This window comes from Pterocles gutturalis, unplaced genomic scaffold, assembly GCF_000699245.1.
Source record: "Pterocles gutturalis isolate BGI_N339 unplaced genomic scaffold, ASM69924v1 scaffold15812, whole genome shotgun sequence".
Lineage (NCBI taxonomy): Eukaryota > Metazoa > Chordata > Aves > Pterocliformes > Pteroclidae > Pterocles > Pterocles gutturalis.
In genome coordinates, this window is record NW_010108229.1 from 120,619 (window position 1) to 143,816 (window position 23,198).

Sequence of the window (23,198 nt, forward strand, 5' to 3'; positions counted from 1 at the left end):
GCCAACTTCTCAAAAGTGACAGACCCAACAGAGTTAAGTGGTAGCAGTGGAGGGGACCGGTGGATGTTCTTTTGATGACTGGTGTCCCTATCCGGTCACCCAAAAAGAAAGACACAATGTACGTTTTAAAGTGAGGACAAAAACCTTACCTAAGGATAGGAGACTGACTGTAAGTACCTACAATCTTTTTTTCCCCCTTGAATTTTTGAGATCTATATCCCAACCATCTTATTCTCTAGCAGCTGATGTTTGGGTTATCCAAAAGCAGAAAACTGATCTCACTCTAAATAATTTTCAGAGTGAAATTCGAACACAATTGCTTTCAATGGCAAAATTCCCAGTGACTTCTGTGTGGGCAGAAATGTGCCTCATGTATTAATTCTGCTTTCGTTTGAGTGCATCTATTCTGTCATGTTAGGTAATAATTTGTTCTAGCTTCAAATTATCATAGAGAAGCCTTTTACAGCAAATTTAAAGGTTGAATGTGGCTTGGAATTTTAAGTCTATGACTTTACATTACTTCAGCTGTGCTATTATATACAGCACACCACATGTATAGAATAAAATGCAACCTACCTAGTGTTGGATCATACTCCCAGATAAACCGTTTGGTCAGGAAGCGTACAACGAGAGCTGTAGGAACAAAAATATTCCAGGTGAGAAGCACAAGCCATCAACTCATCTGGTTTTTAAAGCTTTCTCAGCAAACTTTTCTGTGTGAAAGGGCATGTAGCAGCTCCACTGAACTGTGAGCAGAATTCAGCTTTTCTTATTGGGGCAGTCAAGACCTTTTCACTATTTGGGACCCACTTTACATTTCTGGAGGGGGGAAACAAAATGAAAACAAAACCAAAAACTCTTTACAGAATTAATAATTTACCCATGCAACAATGCAAGACAAAGAATATCAAGAGATTTTCAGTGGTAATCTCTTTTTTTCCCACTTTTTTTTTTTTTTTGTCACGATAGCTTCTACCATTTAAAAAGCAAAAACAACCCCATTTACAGTTCTATGAGCAGACGATCTTCGGAAAAAAAAAGCCCACTATTTTGGATGCTTTAGGTTTCTCATAACAAGTGGGAGACGGGTTGGCAGTTTTTTAACCAGGATGCTTGGAAGCTTCAAAACTAGAGGTGCTCGAAATAATTTAATTCTTGAAAACTTTCCCTTCAGATTTTAAACTGCGGAAGTTAAACGTATCATTGACTAAATAGCTTCCTTTCATATTTTGGTGTGCCTTCCTTGCAACAATTTATCTTCCATGTTTTGCCTCTTTATCACTTGAAGAAATCAGCTATAATATTTTAAACAATGGAAAGCAAATGCTATTAATGAATTTGCAGAAACAGAAATAAAGCTTCAGATCTCAGAGCACTGGATAACTAGTTCCCAGTTTCAGTCTGTGGGCTAAGATCTTGTTCCTTATGTTCTTATATTTAATTTTTTCTATCTCTCCACACTCCTTAAAAGCAACCTGTAAAGGCTTTGTCAGGATATTGATTATGTTCTAGTTTAAACCTAAGCAGTGCCTTGACCTTCTAGTGGTGTAAATGAGTATTCACCACTGCCAAATATTCAAAACCTGTTTGCATTTACAAAATGGAGCTAGAGATATCACTGCACTAGCTATGACTGCAATGATTTCAGCAACAGCAAAAAGCTTTCCTTGTCATAAGCCCTACAGGATTGTTCTGTTGTTCAGTAAAAGGTGACAGTAAACCCTGTCCTGATCCTTTCCAAAACTGAAGCCATGAGAATGCCGCACACCCCAGATTTCTGTGCCCAAGAGTAGCACAAGGCAACACTGCAGAATAAATATAATTAATTAAGCTTTGCTTAATTGGAACCTATTTTTTTAAATACAACCAGAACATTAGTTTTCAGGAAGATTTAACTATGCCTGACACTTGGAGGGGTAATAAGAAGCTGGTCCTAAGGAAGTGAGATCACTGTACAAGAAGCAATTTGAAATTGGTGTTAAGTTTTTATTTTCTTTAGGAAATCCTACTTTTTTTTTTTTTTTTTCCCAGTCTTTGCAGAAATGCTCTCCTTGGCCCTCAGAGTGAATGTGGCAATTCTTAGCCAAAGTAACTTTTCAAGTCATAGTCCTAATGTGGATGTCATTATGCTACAAAAAAATCTCAGTGTAGCTCATTTTCCATCCATGATGATGTCTGCAACAGGACTTTTTTTCACAGAATCATTGAATAGTTTGTGTTGGAAGAGACCATTAAAGGTTATCTAGTCCAACGCCCCTGCAATGAACAGGGACATCTTCAATTCAATGAGGTTGCTTAGAGCTCTGTCCAGCCTGACCTGGGATGGGGCATCTTCCACCTTTCTGAAAAACCTGTTCTTGTGTTTCACCACCTTAATAATAAAAAATGTCTTCCTCATATCTAGTCTGCATCTATCCTCTTTTAGTTTAAAACCATTACCCCTTGTCCTGTCACAACAGTCTCTACTAAAAAGTCTTTCCCCATCTTTCTTGTAAGCCTATTTTAAGTATTGAAAGGCTGCAATAAGGTCTTCCTGGAGCCTTCCCTTCTCCAGGCTGAACTACCCCATCTCTCAGCTTTTCCTTGTAGGAGAGGTGTTCCATCCCTCTCATCATTTCTGTGGCCCTCCTCTGGACTCACTCCAACTGGTCCATGTCTTTCCTGTGGAAAGTCCAGAGGACTCCAGAGCTGGATGCAGTATGCCAGGTGGGGTCTCATGAGAGTGGAGCAGAGGGGGAGAATCAACTCCCTTGACCCACTGGTCATACTTCTTTTGATACAGCACAGGATATGGTTGGCTTTCTGGGCTGCAAGCACACATTGCTGGCTTATGTCCAGCTTTCCATACTCCAATTTATCATTTTCATTCCAGTCAATAGGATTAATTTAACCTAATTTTAGCCATATGCAGAAGTTTTAGCTAAATATCTAGTCCCCCTCTACAGTTAGTGGAAGACATTTCTAGGATACAAGTCATTAAGTTTGAGATTATTTGATGACCTTTAATGGTCACTTCTAACCCAAACCATTCTATGATTCTGTGTTGTGTCACCTATCTCTAGAAAATCTATTACATGGTTTGTTTATGTGACAAATCTAGACTAATACTCTAAGATTTATAAAGCCAAAGGAAATTTCCCACATTTTACCTCAGCTGGAATTGTTTAAACATCTTCATGTTTTAGAAGTTTGGTTATGACTCTTCTCTAATTGCTAGTAATAGGTTCTCTAATTGCTAGCAAAATACGTAGCGTGTTTGGGTTTTTTTTTTTTCCATTTTTGACTGGGGAATTGATGTAGGCTAAAAGTTCTCCTGACATGCCTTCAGAAGATTTCTTACAATCTTCTTTTTCAAGAACAGATTATAAAAATGTTTTCTTGCTTCATAGCTGTACTCTGAAGGAGAAGCAGTGATGTGCTACCTGTGTTGCAGTGCCTTACGCTGAGCCTGTGCTGGGACAAGGAGTAGCTAACGATGAGAGAAAAGGCACAAGAGAGTGAGGGAACCTGTCCAGCTATTTTCATATTTAAGCATGGTCCACTTAGAAATTACAACTTTGTACTTGCAGATGGAAATTGATGGAGTGGAAGGGTCAAAGTGATGAAGGGAACTGGAAAAAAGTCTGTCAAGCACTAATGTCTGAGACAGGTGATAGAGAGCAGCAGAGCTCTGAAGGAAAAGAGGGACAAGAGCTGATTTTGGATGTAGCCCAAATGAAGGAGGTAAGAAGGTGACATGTGATAAGGAAAGGTAGAACTGGACCACAGCAGCTGAGATGAACCTGGGAGAAGAGAGGTACAGCTATGTACACGGGATGAAATGGTACAGGTGCTGAGCGCTAGAGAAGTGAAGAATTAGAGATCACAGATGTGAGCTCTGGTGAGGAGGGGAAAAGTAGGTTGTACTTGTCTCCAGCAGGAGGCCTGTATGCAGAAATAACAAATAATCACATACGCAGGAGGGAGCTGAAGAAAAGAAAGGAAGGGTGGGAGGTGGCTGCCAAGCATAGGGCCAGATGGCAATTATTCTCCCTTGCTGGCAGGTCTCGGCAGCGAGCACAGCAAGCCCAGTGAGCTGCTCACTCGGCACTGCCAGTGATAAAGTACTTGCATAAAGCTTGCTTGGGCCTGGTGAAGCAAAGAAAATAGCACCTCAGCACAACCCCAGGTGAGTGGGGAAACATCAGCTTCAGAGCCACATGCTCTGTGCCAGTTTTGGGGCACGCACACTTGGGGTTGCAGAGAGCTGCTGTTCCTGTGGGGCTGGCTCTGCTCATCCTCCCTGCTTCTAGCATGGCTGATTCCCTCAAAATCCTCCTGCTCTCCTTCATGGCAACGGTCACAGCCCATCCTATGGAGATTTTCACTTCCACGTGTTTTTACAGGGATGAAGATTAGCAGCTGTATTTCACAGATGGGGGGTGTGAGATGCTCTTGATCCAGTGTCTGTCCTGTTTATGACTGTTGTAAACTCTGTTAGATGGGACATGTCTTCACTTTTGCCTCATTAGGGGTGCTTAGAAGATAGGTCCCCGACATCCAGCTGAGTATTAAAACAATGTATGTGACTTTGCTAGCTGATTTGACTGAAAATGGTCAATGAGAGGAGAGTTGGGAAGGGCATCCAAGTGCTTGGGTTGTCAGTCCTGGCTCGCACAGCCTGCCCTAGCAATGATCCCCCTAGAGCAGGAGTTTTACTGTGGAGCCATTTTGTTTATGTTGAGCTCCCTTACTGCCAGATTACATCACTTTTTTACTAAAATAACTTCTGCCAGCAGAGGCATCACAAGTGAGGACATCACGAATTCACTACACTTAGAGATGTAGCACTCAGATTCCTGCTGCTGGCATAAATGATGCTTCGGGCAAAGTAATAAAACTTACCACTGTCCTTAGTAATGCTGCACAGAAAGAGTTGAGGTGGGAGTCACTTCCTTGTCATCTTCACAAAGGTGTGTGCACCCTATTTGACCCATCAGCCTTATTCACACATGCTTAACTCCAATACTAATAATGAGCCAAAACCAACCCAACACACTGGAAAAAAAAAATACAAATGCTGGGGTTTGATTCAAAATAACATTGAGGTTGAGAATGTCTGAAATGCATTATTTTCTGATTACACTAGGCGACTAATTCCAATGTTCATATCAAAATGACCATTTCCAGTGCTTATCCTCAAAGAAGACGAAATGTGTTTTGAAGCAGGCAAGACTCAGATCGATTCAGTAACTAATAGGAGTGAATTTCATGGTCCTCCATTGAGACTAGTCCAGGCTCTTTGCTGAACACTTACTGCTTATGAAATAAAAGAACTTGCAGGCTTAGAAGGAAAGATCCTCCAACAAACTGTGATTTGGATTCCCGCTGTGTTTTTCGGAGACATGACCATTACCTAAGGGAATTGATGTAATGTCCCAGCAAAGGAAGAACAGACTCATGTCTGTTTCTGCCTTTCTTTACACTCTCACTTCCAAGTCAGCTGTTTTGTACAGGGTTTAGAACTTGGCCCAGGACTTTCATTCACTCATGTTTAAACCTTCTGCCTCAGAAGTTATTCTTGGAGAAGAAACATGACTATCTGTCAAATACATTTGCAGTATAACTCCACTGAAGACAATGAAGTTATATCAGGAATTAACTTGGCATATAAATTGAGATTAGCAACCACATAATTAATCAATTTGTTTGGGACTTGTGTGGCTGAGTCCCTTACTCAGCTTTAAAAATCCCAGTCCATATCTTTTGGAACACTTTTTTTTTTTTTCAGTGTTTTGAATTTTGCTTTAGAACTTTGTTTGGATTTAGTAACATATATATGTTCTGCCTAAATTTACAATCTGTCTGAATATATATCTTCATGAATTTGTTATTGTTCCAGCTAATACAAGCTGAGCTTTTGGGGAAAGAATGGAAGCAGGGTTTTATTTGAAAAACATCCCCCTTCCCCAAAAGCTACAGAGTTCAAAGTTATTCTAAGAAAAACAACAGTTCTCCGCAGTGAAATAACTGTATGATGACTCTTTTATGCCATGAGAATTTTCAGCTATAAAACCCGTCTGAAAGTAGTCCCATTATTTAACTTATCAACAAGTCCATTCCTGGTGCCATGATGATGTGTCATCAGCAAACCACACTTGGCAGGAGACACCAGAGCGGTTAAAACCAAAGGTTATAGTGATCAAAAGGCACTTCCACAAATGAAGTACTGCGTTTTTTTAAAACATATTTTCATTAGAGAGTTCATCCCCCATTCATTCTCTTGGAGGCCTGTCATGTATTGGAACTTCAGTCCCCTGCGAGCACATGGTGAGCTCCAGCTTGCAGGACAGTGGTGCCACAGGATTCTGGATGTGATGTGCTCCCTCCTTAAACAGCTCTGCGTCCAGCTTCGGGAACTAATGGTTTCTTTTAAAGGCACTACCATAAGAATTTAATTCAGTCCTGAAAGTGCAGGTCATTTGGTGGTGTCCGTGTATCTCAGGGAAAGTATGAACTTTAATAATAATAATGCAAAGTCCTTTTCTGATCATGGTATGTCATGGATGTAAACATGCAGTCACTACTTCTGGCTCTGCATCCGTGGGCCTGGGTTTGACTCAGTTTTGATAGTATCTTCAGCAATTCAGTGATGTGGGGATACGAGTGGTGACTGAGACATCAACAGGAGGATTTCTCTACCTTGCCTCCCTCTCTTGGTTTGTTCATTGTGATCACTTCTGATGTTGATACCTAACGTGCTTGTAGCAAATTAGAAGGTAAATTTAACGGAGTAAAATGAGATCAGCGGGGGGAAAGGAAAGGAAGAATTGTACCAAGTACAAAAATCGTCTGGTTTACACTGCCTTGCTGTCTCAAACTCTGTATGTTTTATCCATATTTTGATCACTGTCTTAAGCAGTGAACTGTTCAGAGAAATTACTATGTATGCTTGTATGGTTTTTTTTTTCTGTAACAGCACAGCGAGGTCTTCCACTGACTGATGATATAAATATATAAAGTACATATACTTTTATATAAAAATATCAAGTAAATATGTCAAAAGTATATATACTTTTTAACACACATATATATGCTGCTATACAGTATATAAATAACAGTGTATACAATCATACTGTGTAATAGCAAATACAGGCCAGGATTGAAGTGCCATGTGATGAAATATGTTGCTCTTGCCTTGCAGGAGGTTATGTTGCTTAGTGTAATGTAAGCCTTTATTCTTCAGTGGTACTGATGTGGGCTTCAGTTCTGTGGACACAAATCTCAACAACAAAAATTGTTTAAATGCCTTTTTGTTTTGATGGAGTATAAAGGGACTGGAATACCTGTCTCAAATCTCCATCTTAATACCCACAGCAGGATCATGGACTAAACCAACACCGCATGTTCAAGTAGCTCGCAAACAGTAATGTACTTTCAAATGTAAAAAATTAAGCACTGTGTATTGGTTTTATCTTTATGGTAAATAATATTTAAATAATATTTTACATGCTGAATATGCATGTAGCAGGACTGCAAAGACTGCAGCAGATGCTAATTCAGTATGTTGTTCGATTAGATGTCAATACCTGACCTTCTTTTGACAAGTCATTTGGAAGGACTGTGCTACTGTGGAAGAGACAGAGACCAAAGTCCTACTCATCTGTGTCTTTTAGCAGTCTTCATCAGGATATTCACCTTTTGGTCTGAACAAATGTCAGCATAATTAGTGTCATTTTTTAAATCTCTGTCACTTTTCAGTTTCTACTACAAAGCTTTGGGCAATGTCTTTTGTTAGTAGCAATTTCAGTATATCTCAGATGTATCTCATTTTGCTGCTGTGGAAAGTACCTGATTTTAGGAAAACTTTTGAGTGGAAAGTGTCTGGAGAAAAGTAACTATTTTCAAGGAGCTCATCTGAAACTCTGACAGTCCAGAGCATGGCATATTTACTAATTTAATCTCAACTGTCTTAATAACAGACTGAAAGGAAGCACTACATCAGACTATTTTACAAACACTTCTTAATTGCAAGGAATGAAGTAAACAACAACTTATGCTTTTATCGGAGCATGCACATCAGTTTACTTCTGCCACTGAAAATGAACATAAAAATAATTTACTTCAGTGCAATTAAACTAATGCTTGCAGGTGCTCATGGAATGGAAAGGTAAGCCATCCATTTCCCGACTTGCACATGGGTAATTGGTCTACCTACGTTCACACTTATTTCCAGGGTGACTGTTTACCCAGCGCTCTGCTCCCTGTGCGTTTCTGCTCTCTTACCAACCAGATCATGTGTGGGCTGCTCAGGCTTGGGGGTGCTACCTGCCTCCATATGCCCCGGCACGGGGTCTGGGGGATGCTCCAGCTCTTCTGCAACACCTAGCTATGCCCAGTCCTGCTTTTGTAGGCTTCCAGTTTTCTCATAAATTGAGTCCAATGTTAGGGAATTGTCAGTATCTCCCCTCACTGAGATGTCTGGCCCCGAGGTTAGAGGCAAAATTTGCCACTACTCAGAGACTGGGGAGAAAGCAAACTTGGCACAAGCATGTTAGCAGAACAAAGGCCACTCTCCTTATTCAGTACTGAATATGGAAAATATAGGAGTCATTTGTCAAAAATCTTTGATTATAACCACATCCTAATGTTAATAGCAGGAAGTGTTTCTTGTCTTGCTTACGGCATGGTAATTTCACAATAAAAGCACTTCTCCGTACGTTCATGTGGAATAGTCTTCTGTGAATTTCACAAAACACACTGTATAGCAGTCATTCATCCCATAGCCACTGAACAGGAGGATCAGTGCTGAAGGTATTTTTTTACAACAGTTGCTGTATATGGAATACAAGCAGGAGGTTTAATTTATATTATGTTATCCCATTCCATAATATATTGTTCTAATATAAAGTTGTTTACTTCACAGGTCTCTATTCATATAAAAGATAAATTAGCAGAGTGGTGTGTCTAATGGTTTTGATCATTTTAGGAATGCAGTGTGTAATATCATACTTCTACCATTTCTCCTCTCCTGACTTCATTGTATAACTTGTTATGTCGTCCCTTTGTGAAGACTAAACTTTCTGGTGTGCTATTACTAACACATATGGTTTTCCAAAACATAGCTAATGGTAACACCTCCAGATGTTTGTGTGTCTGAGATGAAGTATATTTGTGATTGGGCTGTAGAGCAAGTTTTATGGATGAAATCACACAAATAACTGTTGCTTTTCTAGATGACTGACACAGGCACGCTGTTTTGAAAGACACTGGGCAAAGTAATGCTGAATAGGATTCTCAGCACAAAACTTTGACGTAAATCCCATGCCCCCATCTCAAGGCGAAAAAAAAAATATTTGAGAAAGAATTGGAAAAAAGAAATAAAATATTTTCAGAAGAAAGAAGGGGTGGAAAGATTTTTCTTTAAAAATCCAGTACTTCATTAAGGCAATGGTAAGATGACAAAATTTTCAGGGACTGTAGCTTTTTAATTTTTTTTTCCTTATGTTTCTCCCAGTGTTGACTTTAGAAAACATCCTATTCTCTTCTTTTGGTCAAATTAATGTGTCATCTTTAAAAAGGAAAAAGAAATAAATGAAATAGATGAGGGAACTCTATAATTGTTCAGATGGCAGAATGATCTTCTGGTTACTGTCAAAGCATTTTTTTGTATCAATGACTTTTTGTTGGAAAATGCACTATGAATACAAAGGCCATTTTTTTGGAAGGAAGCTACCTTTTTAGTTTTTTCTTTCATAGGAAATGCCTGAACACCTCACCATTTGTTTTCAAAGAACCTGTAATTTAGGAAATGCAGATTTAAAACAAACAAACAAACAAACCAACATGGCCTCACTAGCCTCCATTTTGTTGTTTTATTCCCTGCAGTGTTATCTGGTATTGCACTGGAGAAATGTGTGGGACTAAAATGTGTTTTTTTTTTTTTAAACAGATGTCACTGTTACAGGGAGATGGCAAAGATGCACTTTCTTGGCTATAGCATCTACCAGCTACTCAGTTTCCTCTGATCTGTATGTACTGAAAGGGTTCAAAGTTGATATAGCTTTGCCGGTGCTGAGCCTGGCTAGAGGTGCAGGCAGCTTGAGTTACTTCAGTGGCACTCCTGAGAAGAACGGCTGGCCAACCATTCTGGAGATGCCTGGAGCTGCTCCTAGGACAGTGTGGAGCTTCTGCCTCATCCTCTGCCAGTGCAAAGGGAGGAACACGCATGAGCACAGGGGGAAGCTGTGGCCAGTGCAGGAGTGGGGCTTTTTGGCTTTTTCTTGCTGTTCTGTTGGTTGGGATTTTTTTTTTTGTTTGTTTTTGGAGGAGGGCAGGGGCAGGGGATGGTTTTGGTTTGGTTGTTGGTTTGATTTTTTTTTTAAGGCTCTCCTTCAGCTCCTGCTCTGATACCTTTCGATGCACAGAAGGCAAGAGATTAATAGAAGGAACTGGAAGAAAGGGGAGAGAAGGGAAGTTGCCTTATTAGAGAAGGTCCGCATGTCTTGGGAGAGTCATGAACCTTTTTCATAGGGAGTAGGGGAGGGAGCACAGTCTAATGCCCGAAGGAGATGAAGAAATTTCACCAACAAAGTGAAAAGCCAGTTCTGTGTGAATCCTTGGTCAGGGTAGGGACTGGTTTACAAGGCCCAGCTCTTCTGTGAGAGCATCCAGCCTAGGGGAGCGGCTGCTGGTGAGGAGCTCAGCGAACCAGGTTAGCACTTCATAGTTTTGGGGTTGGCTGGTGATTCACCATCCTACTGACTGCTGTTCTTTCCAGAAGAAGACATTTTGTTTCCTGGGGTATATCACGGTCTGACAAACCCTTCTGGAAAGACGCAACATATTCTTGCTGCTAGGCTGAAGGCTTAGTGTAACTTTAAATGCTTAAAAACAGGGTTTTATCAGGCCCTGGTGCATTAGCCTGAATAAGAGGGCAGTTAGCATGCTGTGAGCAAAGCCACTGGCATTAATGCTGGATCACTGCCTGCATTTGTAACCTTCATGATGGCAAATACTAGCGCTGTGAAAGTGCCTTTCTGTACTACTGTTCTACTAAGTCTGCATATATCAGGCAAATGGTAACTAGAAATGGCATAAAGTGTGCCTTCATCTCTCATCTGCCTCAGAAACCCAGTGATGTAAAGGGATGCAGAGCTCCCTATTTCATTTTGGTAGACAGCATTGTCTGTTTCAGTGTGGTCAGAGTCTGAACAGGCTATCTATCACTCTCTTCTCAGCCTTACTGTAATAATTTTCTTTCTTATTTTAAGTCTGTGTGTACTTTATCAAATGAGACTACACCTCTCATCAAATGAAAATCTGTTCCCTGGCTTTTTCTGTGATATGCTTAATTTCTTTTACACACACACACTGGCTTTCTGGGTTTGGCTCCATGGAAATGTCAGATAACGTGGAAAAACTCTGCATTGCAATTACAATCCCACTGGAGTAGGATATATGGGAAAATATTCAAAGATCATATGTCCTGTGCAATTTCCAGTTTTCTTTGACAAAGGAGCTTAGGTGAACACCAGAAGTTCGTATCAGCCCTACTGACTGATTTGTGGCTCATCAATCGATAGATGCATGCTTGTAAGGTGCCTGTGTCACAGGGAAATGAAGAATTAGGCCAACAAAATACACTGAAAGCTGACTCATGGATTCTTCATCATCCTCTTTTTTTATAAGCCTGATGACCCAAGCATTGATAAATATTACATCTTTTTAATACAGTGCACAATACAATATTTATGGGAACCCATTCTTTTCAAACTGTGCTATTAGTTAATTTTTGCATTGCAGCTCCTTGGATGCTTGGAATTTTAAAGGCAAAAGATAAGGAATTGTTTTCTTTCTGACAGGCTCATTGCCAAGTACCTGAACCAGATACCTGGAGAAGTTCCCAGAAGAATGAATGGTGAAAGGCATGTGAGAACAGATATATCAGACAGTGACACAAACCACAATGGTTTTTGGGCTTGTGTGACCAGTTACTAGCAACATAGTATATAATCTTCCAACTGCCTCTAGCATCTCATGGAAAGAGGTGGCAAATGTCCTGGCAGCGGTTCTCATGTTTTATCTATGCTTTTTTTTTTTTTTTTACCCCTCCCTCCTTTTCTCTGTGTTGTTAAGACATCTGCTCCTGTTACTAGCTTGCCACCTGGAATCTTGAAGTTTTGTTTGTACCAGCATTTTTTGGAGAATTAAGAGACAGCAGCAGGAGCAGAGAAGCTCTAAGAGACAAAGGTATCATTTCCACAGTAGGGTTTGCGATATACTAAAGAGCAAGAGAAGTGAATGATAGAGAGGCTGTGATCAACAAGTGAAGTAAAACATAAGTTAAATGCTATGGACCACATGATTCTTTCTCACAGTACAAAGAAGCATGTTGCAAAGTGGAGAAATTATTAGGTGAAGAAGAAATCTTGGCCTCAATAAAGGTTTTCTAACATGCTGTAGAGATGTTCAATTCTAGAGGCAAAAAAATGACCCTAAGGGAGTTGAGACTGGTAGAGACCTAATGGTATCTAACAACATCACATCTTTCGTTTGTGGAGGAGGCTGCAAGACCAGGTGTGGTTGGAGAGTAAGTTTTCATAAACCGTTGGTGACTGAAGCCTACTTCAATCTGAAGCCTAACTGGTGCTCCGCTTGATCTCACCTCATCGCTCATCCCATACAAGAGCTGCCAGAAAGAAGATTAATTCATCCCACAACTTGGAAGTAATGATTTTGTATCAGAGCTATGGCATGTTACAATGGGCAAAGATAAACAATGCTAAGTGGTCCAGCCAGTATACTACAGTGTGGTGTGCTTGGTTCCCAGTACTAGTGACAACATTAAACGAATTTGAAATAATTAATTGTTTTTATAAACACTATCAACTCCTATCTCTGGCTGCAACTTGAGTTTTATGAGCACTCATTTGGTGCCTGTAATGTAGGAGTTATTATTAGCCTTCTGCTTGGAATCTGGACACACAATCCTGGGAACTGTTCAGAGTAAACTTTAAAATTATGTGTGTGTGTGTGGCAGGGGCTAAGCATGATCTAAATTTAAATGGTAAATTTCTGCTTTCATTTTCAATGCTTAAGGGCATTCAGCTAATAAACATCATATGTCTTCAAACAAAACAAAAAACACAGTAGTAGATAATAGATGCTGTAAAACTTCTGACTTATCTCAAGTTTGAAACTTGGAGGATTAACATAACTTAGTTTATGATATTCGTCACAGCCAACAGGAGAGCTGGCCCTGCCTCCCCAGAGTGCAGTAGCTACAAGGAGTGTTCTTCTGGTCTCAGCCAGTTAATTAGCTATACTTGTTAAAAGGATACATTAAGAAGAAGCTCTGCTACATTTATTCACGGAGAATGAGTTATATCCCAAAAATCTGAGCTGCTATGTGTGTGAGATTCTCTTGTCCATAGAAATTACACAGATAGCAAAGATAACTAAGCCATACATTCTATAATGACTCTTCCAGTCATTATCTCCTTCAGTGGCTTATCCAGTTTAAAGTGACCTTAGTGATGGGATTTTCTTCATTCCTTTCACATGAGGCTGCAAACACCAAGTTCCTGTTTGTTCCAGGGGGACGTCAAAGATCCCATGGCAGTTTTGCAAGAGTATTACATCATCTTTCCCTGCTAGGATCCTCTTCTCCATCCTGAGGGTCAGTAGGTACATGCCACCGCAGTGGATAACAGTGTCAGGGGCTCTGAGATCCTTCAGGACTAAGGTAGTTTGCAATTATGATGATATTAGCTTTCATTATTTTCTCAGGCCACTGTGATAACCTCTAATGAGTTTTTCTTTTAATGTTTTTTTTAAGAACACTTCCTCAGTTTTACCCTGTGATCTTCTTAGAGTGAGCAGACAGAATATAAACAATCTCACTTTCTCTGCCAACACTTGAATACAGCAATATACATTCATTTTTCCTGTTATGGCCCTGCAGAGTGCCCTATAGTGACTACAGCAATCTGCGTTTGCTTAGCCGTTCACAATGACATCATATAAGCCGTAAGGAAACACAGCCCTGGGAATTTACAATTTGACAAGGAAGAAAACCTCCAATTGCTCATAATGAAGGCTGACACAGTGGCCAGGGAGCCAGTCCAAGATGTGGTTTACACTCCTTGCTTTGCCATGCTTTTCATTTGGCATGCCCAGCAGGGCAGAGAGTTAGTCAGCGTGATGTTCAATACCATTTAAATGGTGTTTGTCTCTAAGGATGCCCTTCCCCAGTGTTCTTCTATCGGTCTCTCCCCACTAAGTCTCTTGGCACTCCTCAGTCTGCAGCTCTGCAAGTCCACCCACCCAGTCGTGTTGATTCATGAGTTTGTGGGGATGAGTTCTACGTGGAATTAATAAAGTTATCCTGATTCAAAAGATGTCCTTTCCCCAAGATGGGTTTTTTTTTTTTTTTTTTTTTTGGTTAACACTGATCATTCCACTGATCCTGAGAAAGGCAAAGTGTCTCCAACAGCTGAAGTGGCCAAACTGAAAGCAGAAGGTGGCCTTGTGGGAAAGATGGGGAATGCTTAAATTGCCTTTGGTGCTGGAGAAAATGTACCGTATACCTGGCGATTTCATGTAGACTGGAGCATTTCTAGAAATTTATGTTGTGACCTATCTTCCTCTTTCATCCCGAGCAGCTTTTGAAAATTTTGGTCTTTAGTTTCTCTGCACATTCCTCAGGTTCATCTGGAACCTGGGTGTAATGGTATCGCCGCCAGGATAAATGGATTTTCACTGCAGATAGGCTGATGCTGACAAAGCAGAAGTGTTTCAGAAAAATAAATAGTACTTTTTATTTGGATGCTGAAACAATGCTTTCACAGATATACCTTTAAAGAAAGCATTCATTTTATTTTATTGTTTGTTAGAAGCTGCACTGTCAACAAGCTGTGTACAGACAACAAGAATATTGTATAACCACTGGTTCCTTACTGCTTTTAAAAAAGGAGGCAAATTTAGCTGGCATTTTTAACTGTCCTGATGCACCCTGACATAGCCTCCCCAGGAGAGAAAGATGTCTTGTAGTCTCACAAATGACTGTGCATCAGGGTGGGATGAACTCTTCAGCTCCATCTGAGCTCAGCCAAAGCTGAGAGCTTTGCTCACCTTTCTTACAGGACCAAGGGTTATTTTAAAATCAGTTTGATCCCCTCTTTATTGTTTCACTTTCATATAGAAGAAAAGATATGGCTTTAAGCTCCACTTACAGGTATTGTCCTACTTCACAGCCTTGCCATTTAGACAGCAGAGCACCTGGGAGGGCTATGGCACCTCCCGCCCATCCAGCACAGGCAGATGTGCTGGAGCCCCAGTGACATGGAGCCCCAGGGAAGGGCAATAAGAGTCACAGTGATCCTCCTGCCTCCAGCAGCATTGCTTAGCTACTCTATCTGCTCTACCTGTTATCCTGGAGGATGAGAAGTCAAGGTAGCAATTCCTGCTCTCCCCACTGTTATCAAGGTCAGAGCTGCAGGAGGAATTTTGTTATTCTTCCCCATTCTCTAAACTCACTCCCCTCCCTGAAGAGAGTTTAGCCGCCCAAAAAAAGCACAAGAAGTGGCAAGAAGAGATGACTAATTCACTGCTTTAGAGGAATGAGAATGGTCTGGTTAGAAAAGGGCCACATGTTACACTCTCATTTTAACTAGATAAAGTACAACATTTAAAGGTATGTTACTCATTGATAGAGGAGAGAAGGTGGCCAGGGCTGTGTGTTTGGGAAAGCAGAGAAGCAGCAGGCTCATTGCAATCTGTTGTCAGATAAGCCACTGTGACAGAAAGCATTGGCTGGAAAAGAGAAAAACATTGCTGGAAATAAAGCTAACAATGAAAGGGCAGAAAACTTGCATGCCACAAAAAATTATTCCTAGAGGAACATGCATCAGGAGGCTATTTTTGATTGGGATGTTAAATTGTTCACCAGCTGGGAAGTGCCCTGCCATTGCTCAACACAGCTATATATTTCTGGGATGACTTTTGTGCGGAATTCTTCCTTCCTTGAATGGAGCCTGGGGCACAACCCACTGAAGTCATCAACAACTTTGCCTTTCTTTCTGTACATTGAAGCTCATGCCTCCAGGGAGTTGTTTAGGTGCGATGAGATAAGTAATGCTCTCAAATTGATACCAGCAGCAGCCCCACCCCTACAAGAAAGAAGTGAAGACTGAAATACCTGTTCCTGCAACAGCTGGAAACAAGGAGGCTTAGGCTAAATTCCTGCATCATAGAGCTGTCTCCTAAAGAGAGTGCTTCTCATCTCTCCAGTCTCTGCTGTGTGAGGGTTCTTGCAAATGTTTTACTAAATACTCATCTTAAGAGCTGAGTGTTTGCTTTGCTATTCATGACTCTGAAAAGCCTATCTTTGCCCGAGAAAATGATTTTGCATGTAAGTTAAAGTACAACTGCTATTTCTCAATAGCTCTTATGGGGATAGGCTTACTCCTGGTCTTTCTCTAATGAAACTTCGTTCAACTAAATCAACGTCAAATATAATTGGGAAAAAGGATTGTTAGGACAAATTCTGATTGTTTGGGTAGGGATCCCGTTGAAAAATGGCTGGGTACTTTTTCTCTATATTCTTTAATTGCTCATCTGCTTGCTTGGGGCTTTCACAACTATATGGAGGGTGCCACTGGGGAGCACTGTAGTCGGGGATGGGGGTTGTTTAGGCACTTGCTGTGGAAGGTGTTGTCAGGGTTAGTCCCTTGGAAGAGTGCTCTTTACAAGTGTCCCATTCTGGTTGAAGGCATCACTCCCAGTGCTTACCTGTCTCTTTGTGCCATTCTCACTGAGCCAAAGGCCTCATCTGTTTATTCCAGCAGATCTTTCTTCAAGCTACACTAATTACTAAAGAAAGCACATAGCCTAACAGAGGAGGAAAACAACATCCCACAAACATCCATAAACGCACAGCTAATGAAACATGGGCAATAACTGCTAGCTAGGATTAGGCTCAGCTATTGCTTCATTACGGTCTTGCTCCACCGGACTTGAGCTACTTCCCGCTAGCTGCGACCGGAGTGCCTAACGAATGGCAAACGGACACACTGTAAACCACAACAGGCGACGAATCCAAAGAGGTACAATCACAGGGCTTAGGGGGGAAGAGAGTAGTTAAATTCATATAAGTGAAGTAGAGGAAGTATGTAGAGAAAAATTAGTAGCATTACAACTATCATACATTGTCCTTGTTGGCAATGATTTTACTGGATGATGAAAACGCTGCCATTTTAGGCTGTTGCCCCTCCAATCCCCACCTCCCTTTTTCTGAAAGGAAACCTGAAATACTTCAAATTTAGGTAAAATTTTGTGCCAGGTTTCCTCATCCATCTGTTTAATCACTCTATCTTTCTTTTCCTGCCCTTTTAGGAAAGATTTTTTTTTTTCCACTAGAAGGATCTTAAGGGAAAAAAATATGATAACTTTTCAGCTAACTATTTTCTGAACTAGTTCTAAGGTCTTTCCCCTTACTCATCCAAATAACATCAGCCACATTTCCCATCAGTCTTTAGATTTTGGGATCTGTGTAAGCAAGACATAAGCAAGTAAGTTGTGATCTACCCTCACAGAGGACAAGTCTATGATTTAAGACAAATTAAATTCACTTTATTTCCATTTTAAAAGATTATGTAGTAGATAAATTTTCTTATGCTTCTCTCCAGTAGGACCTGAATTGCAGCAAGGATGCATTTTTTTCCTCCTTTGATCAGGAAAACAGCAAGTATCATAAAAAGGGGGTTAATGAGTAACAAGTCACTCCATAAGCTTGATGCATGGCTGCACAGCTGATGGCCCATGGGTCTTTTCAACACAGTCCTGGCAAAAAGCTTTTTCCACTGCTCTATGAGATCATAAAGTATATTTACCTCCAAAAGTCCAATCTGAGCAAATTCCTATAAAATAATTTGGCCTATGGTTGTCAAAATTATGGATGACCACAACTTTAAAGATTGGGAAATCTTTAAAAGGCATTTGAAAGATCTCCAGATCCCTTCAGTGAGGTTAGTTTTTTTTTCAAAGGCCCAGATCCAACATTAGCCTCTGCTGAAAGTCCTGATTTACCATGAACATAAGTATATTTAAGCTCTTAAGATGCAAATAGGGGCCTAATCAGATCTTCCAGAAGCACAAACTTTTCTGGTAATTATTGGCAGCTCTAGGGACATACTTATTTTAAAAATCTTGGCCCTCAGTCCCTGTTTATAACTTGCAATTTCTGTCATTTGTATAATTTCTAAGAAGAGGTACAACCCCTACTAGCTTCGCAAGTACTAATGCACCTATGCCAGTTTAGATTTTCGCTATAGGTTATATCAGCAATCTAATTATTCCTATAGCTTCTATTTTAAAATAATCAGAAGTTTTGTGCATTAATATTGAACCAAGGGAACAATACTATGCTATATGGGACAGTAAAGTAGAGGTGAAAAACCACAGACATAAATCAGGAGCAAGTACAAAGGTGTTAAGAGTTTTTTGTTTCCTCAGAGGTAATCGTGCCAACAAACCATGTTTTTCTGCAGGTCAAAGAAGTGTAAGGTCCTGCACCTGGGTCGAGGCAACCCCCACTATCAATAGAGGCTGGTGGATGAAGGAATTAAGAGCAGCCGCGCAGAAAAGGACTTTGGGGTACTGGTGGATGAAAAGCTGGACATAACCCAGCAATGTGCGCTTGCAGCCCAGAAAGCCAACCTGGGCTGCATCAGAAGAAACATGAGCAGCAGGTCGAGAGATGTGATTCTGTCCCTCTGCTCCACTCCTGAGAGATCCCACCTGGAGTACTGCATCCAGCTCTGGGGCCCCCAATGTAAATAAGACATGGACCAGTTGGAGTGAGTCCAGATGAGGGTCACAAAAATGATCAGAGGGATGGAACACCTCCCATTCGAGGACAGGCTGAGAGTTGGGGTTGTTCAGCCTGGAGAAGAGAAGGCTCCAGGGAGACCTTATAGCAGCCTTCTGTACCTAAAGGGGACCTAGAGGAGAGATGGGGACAGACTTTTTAGTAATGCCTGTTGCAATAGGACAAGGGGTATTGATTTTAAAATAAAGAGGGCAGATTCAGACTAGATATGAGGAAGAAATGTTTTACAGTGAGGGTGGTGAAACACTGGAACAGGTTGCCCAGAGAGGTGATAGATGCCCCATCCCTGGAAACATTCCAGGTCAGGTTGGATGGTGCTCTGAGCAAGCTCATCTAGTTGAAGATGTCCCTGCTCATTGCAGGGGGGGTTGGACTAGATGACCTTTAAAGGTCCCTTCCAACACAAACTATTCAGTGATTCTATGATTCTGTATTTTTCAGCTGTGAATTCCACCAGCTGCACTCAAACAGAGCAAGACAAGTAAGAGGGGCAATTCAGAGGCTTAGTGGAGAAATCATCAGGAAGCTTCAAGTGATTTTGGATTAGGTTCTTAAGCCTAAACAAATCAGTGCCCAAGATCTTGCATCTAGCTTACTTAACAGATATGAAATGTATAGATGCTCACTTGTACAATCAGCTAAATACAAGAAAACTTGGAGGCTCAGGCTAAGACCTAGGATGTGTTAGAGACCTATTCGCAACAACCGGCTTTAGCCTCACAAGACTAATTTCTCCAGGATTTTTTTCTACCTGATAGATTAGGCTCCTGCATTAGATTACAATCTGGAGGAGCCCATCTCAGTCCCTTTGGTAAAGAGTTGCAGGGAGCTAATGCCTACATTTCAGAACATCCTTCCTGTTTTTTTCCCATGACATACGCTCAGCTTCCAATAATATTAAGGCTATTTGGGTTCCTTGAGTATGTAGGGTTATTTTGGCATATGGTAGGAAGTTTAGGGACAGCCCAAGGTTCTCTGTGAGTAAACGGAGAGCCTGTGGTTCTTCCACAGTAAACTATTAAGAAAACTTCTCTGCTTTTCTGAGAGAGAAACAAGCAGCCAAAACAATCGGCACCAACCAACCAGCTTTGACTTATGTTTGTACTGCAAAGTGGGTAGGTTACCAACCTAAATAAAAGCTGAATTCAGGCTTGACTCATTTGATACAAGTAAAATGTAGTTTATCTTAAGTTTTCTGTGTGTTAACAGAAAAGGGCTGCATGGAACCAGAGGCAATTCACTGTGAGCATGATGAAGGGAGAGAAAGAAGCAAGAAATATCAGTAGATCCCCAGTGGAAAAGACAGCAAACATTGACACAGACAAATGCAGTCCACAATTCAAGCCAAGTGACATACCAGAAAAAGCAAAAAAAAAAAAAAGCCCAATAGTGCCGCAAGATTCACCTTTCTCTCGAATTTCTATTTTGCCATTTAAGGCCTTATCTAAAATAGATGGGACAGGGAGAGAGAGGAGTGACCACTTAGCACTGTCCAGAGGCTCTAGAGCCTGGGTCTTCACCTACGACAAAGAAACACTGAGTCAGACTTGAGCATATGACTCCTCTGATCTTCAGGTGCACTCATATGCCAGGCTGTTTTTGACATACAAATGAAAGCTGAGCAGAGAGCCACCCGGACAGATAATGAAGGCAATCTTCTGGCCATGCTGCCTTTCCTTCTATTCTCGTCATGCTTTTACACATTAATTTTGACAAAGTGAGTTAGTATAGAGGCCTCCGGTCCAGAGCATTGGCAGCAGAGGATCCCCATTTCTCTTGATACCTTCTGTTTCTTCTGCTAGCTGGATGACAGGCTACTGCCAGCAAATCAACACAAAAATGTCTATGCCACAAAATTAGATGAAGCACAGGGATTCTAGCATGCTTTGCACCGTATCTCTGCCTTGCACTCAATCATAACAGCCTGCTGAGCAGACCTGCTGCAGTTTAATTAGAGCGTCTGGGTCCACCTCCTGTTCCTCTGTAATAACATCAGTAAGAAGTGAACTGTCTGGTTCCTGCCTCTCCTAGGCTGGCGTGAGCTGCTGATGCGGAGCTGGCCAGATTGGTTAATTGTACCTCTGGCTTTTAAAGGTCAGGTCTTACAGAATCTAATAACATTCAGAAGATTTCCAAAACAAGGTAGATCGGAAAGAAAAGCCTCAATTCCTCCCATGAGATGCTGCCTATTGAGCTTTGGGACAAACCAACCACTCCTGCAGCATCCCCCAGCAAAGCAGCCGGCTGGCCAGCCCAGCTGGCAAGGCCACAGCCAGGAGAGACAGGGCACCTTCAAGGGCAGCTTCCCCTGGGGTTTTGAGCAGCTGGCATGGTGCAGGGTTGCACTAGCTTCTGGGGGTGTGCCCTTCAGAAGAGAGGACAGAGTAAAGGAAAAGTGCATCTGAAAGGAAGCTGTAAAAACAAGTCACTGCTCAGCTGATTTGCCCTTATATAAGGGACTGCATAATCTCCTAGAAATTCTGCATCCTTGGCTTATCCTAATAGGAAAGCTGAATGGTTGCTCAAGCAATATCAGTTGGGGTAGAAAAAAACTTAGAAACCTGAAAACTGGCTTGAGAGGAGTAAGATGTTTCAGTAAAGGATGGATGTCCTCAGTCTCATGCGTGATCTAACTGTCCCAGTGAGGAGGCGAGTGGATCTGCTGAGGAGGACACCTATACAGGAGCTACAGTCTGTATGGTTTACTCATCAAAGCTAATAACCCCTGTACTTGAAAAGCAAATTCTCTCCTGTTTTAACCTCCTTCACAGGAGAAAGCCCAGCAACCTGCACAGAAAGCACCCCTCTCTTTACAGAGAAAGAAAGGCAGCTGAGGGCAATTGCTGCCCTTCTCCCCTCCCTGAGCTCCCTGGCAGGCTGGAAGCTCCCCTGGCAGGAAGGAAGGGAGATCCTTGGCTGGGGCACTCCTCCTTTCCCCAGACAGATCCTTTTCCTCCTCATGTAAACACCTGAATGAAAAGGCTCTAAGTCCTAAAAATTTCCAGTCCCCAAACTGTTCCTAACTCAGTCTGCCTTGAGCCAGGTGGTCTTCACTGCAATAGCCACAGAAAGGGGGGAAACACGTTGAGAGACATCAAAGATGAGCTCTTGCTCTGCTGCTTCCAGGGGAAGAGGAATCAATCTATTTAACTACAGCTGGGACTTCTGCTTCCCCTCTTCTTGGCAGCCAGCCTCCTTTTAAATCTTCCATTTGCCAATCCACAACTGAGTTTATACAAGATAAGTAGATTTTTTTTGTCTTTCTGTGGTTGATAGTTTTCTACCCCTGTTTATCATGTAAAAAGTTTGAACAATTATTTTTCCCTTGCTTTTCTTCATCCATTTTCACTCCTTATTGGGTTTTTAAGGGCTTTTTCCTTTTAATTTTAGTCTTCATTTTGCATGTGTTTATTTTCAACTGACTTGCATGTAGAGGATGTTCAACTGAACATACAGTTTGGGTAAGGAGATGTTTACAAACTGATATTAAAACACTCTGCTTGTTTGTACAAAACAGTAATTGAATAAACGCTAGTTATTAGTTTACTTGCATATTAGCTTTGCATTCTTTTACTTGGTTTCCACAAACAACATAGGGGTGTTTTTTCTATAATCTGTAATATTCTGGGAAAAAAAAAAATCTTGGCATGTCCTCTTTATGAAAATACATTTTGTAAAGAATAAGACTTGGGGAGTAGCTTTAGATTTTCACAGTATTGCTGCCTTCTTGATTATTCATATCCTTTAATTTTTTGTTGTTACATATTCACTCACTGAGCCCCTGTCCTTTTTTTGTTGTTTATCCTCCCATTTCCTCCACCATAGCCATTTTGCCTAGAGCATGCCATAAAATTAATAAAAGGAAGCCTAGCATTGATGTATTTATGTTTCAGATACTGAAACAGCTTTTACTTAAAGATTTTTGTTATCTTTCTACACCAATACAAACTTTCACACACAAAACCCAAGCACATGCTGCTGTTCTTTAGAATCACCTAATGTTACAACTTCCGATTTGTTTGTAATTCATTGCAGCTTTCAGATCACTGCTGGTGTTACACTTTTCTGGATTTCTCACTTAGTTGCCTACATTACCTTCCTTCAGCTATTACCTTGACTTTATGTGAGCTAAATTTTAGGTTCCTAAATCCTGTGTATGTATCTAACAGCCCTCAAAATATTTTGCCAGCCCTGCCAAGGTATTATTGATAAGCAATTGATGTTTCCTGTTTTCCAGTTAATGCTTCAACTTGCTTGTAGCTTCTATCCATCTGACGTTTTCAGGTGTATAAGCAAGTTAATATAAATATTTTGTATTAGCTCTTCC

The 23,198-nt window shown here is 41.0% G+C and overlaps 1 protein-coding gene across 2 annotated transcripts in view; it reads right to left on the bottom strand.

Moving 5' to 3' along the window:
- The window catches only part of RERG (RAS-like, estrogen-regulated, growth inhibitor), a 103,503-nt gene that overhangs the window by 13,532 nt on the left and 66,773 nt on the right, over nucleotides 1-23,198 (bottom strand). Inside the window, exon 2 of one of the 2 annotated variants that reach the window (XM_010072555.1) lies at nucleotides 577-633. The exons of the other annotated variant lie outside the window; for it this stretch is intronic. Coding sequence (XP_010070857.1) covers nucleotides 577-633 — 57 coding nt within the window. The remainder of the gene's footprint in view (nucleotides 1-576; nucleotides 634-23,198) is intronic. 2 annotated transcript variants of the gene reach the window in all.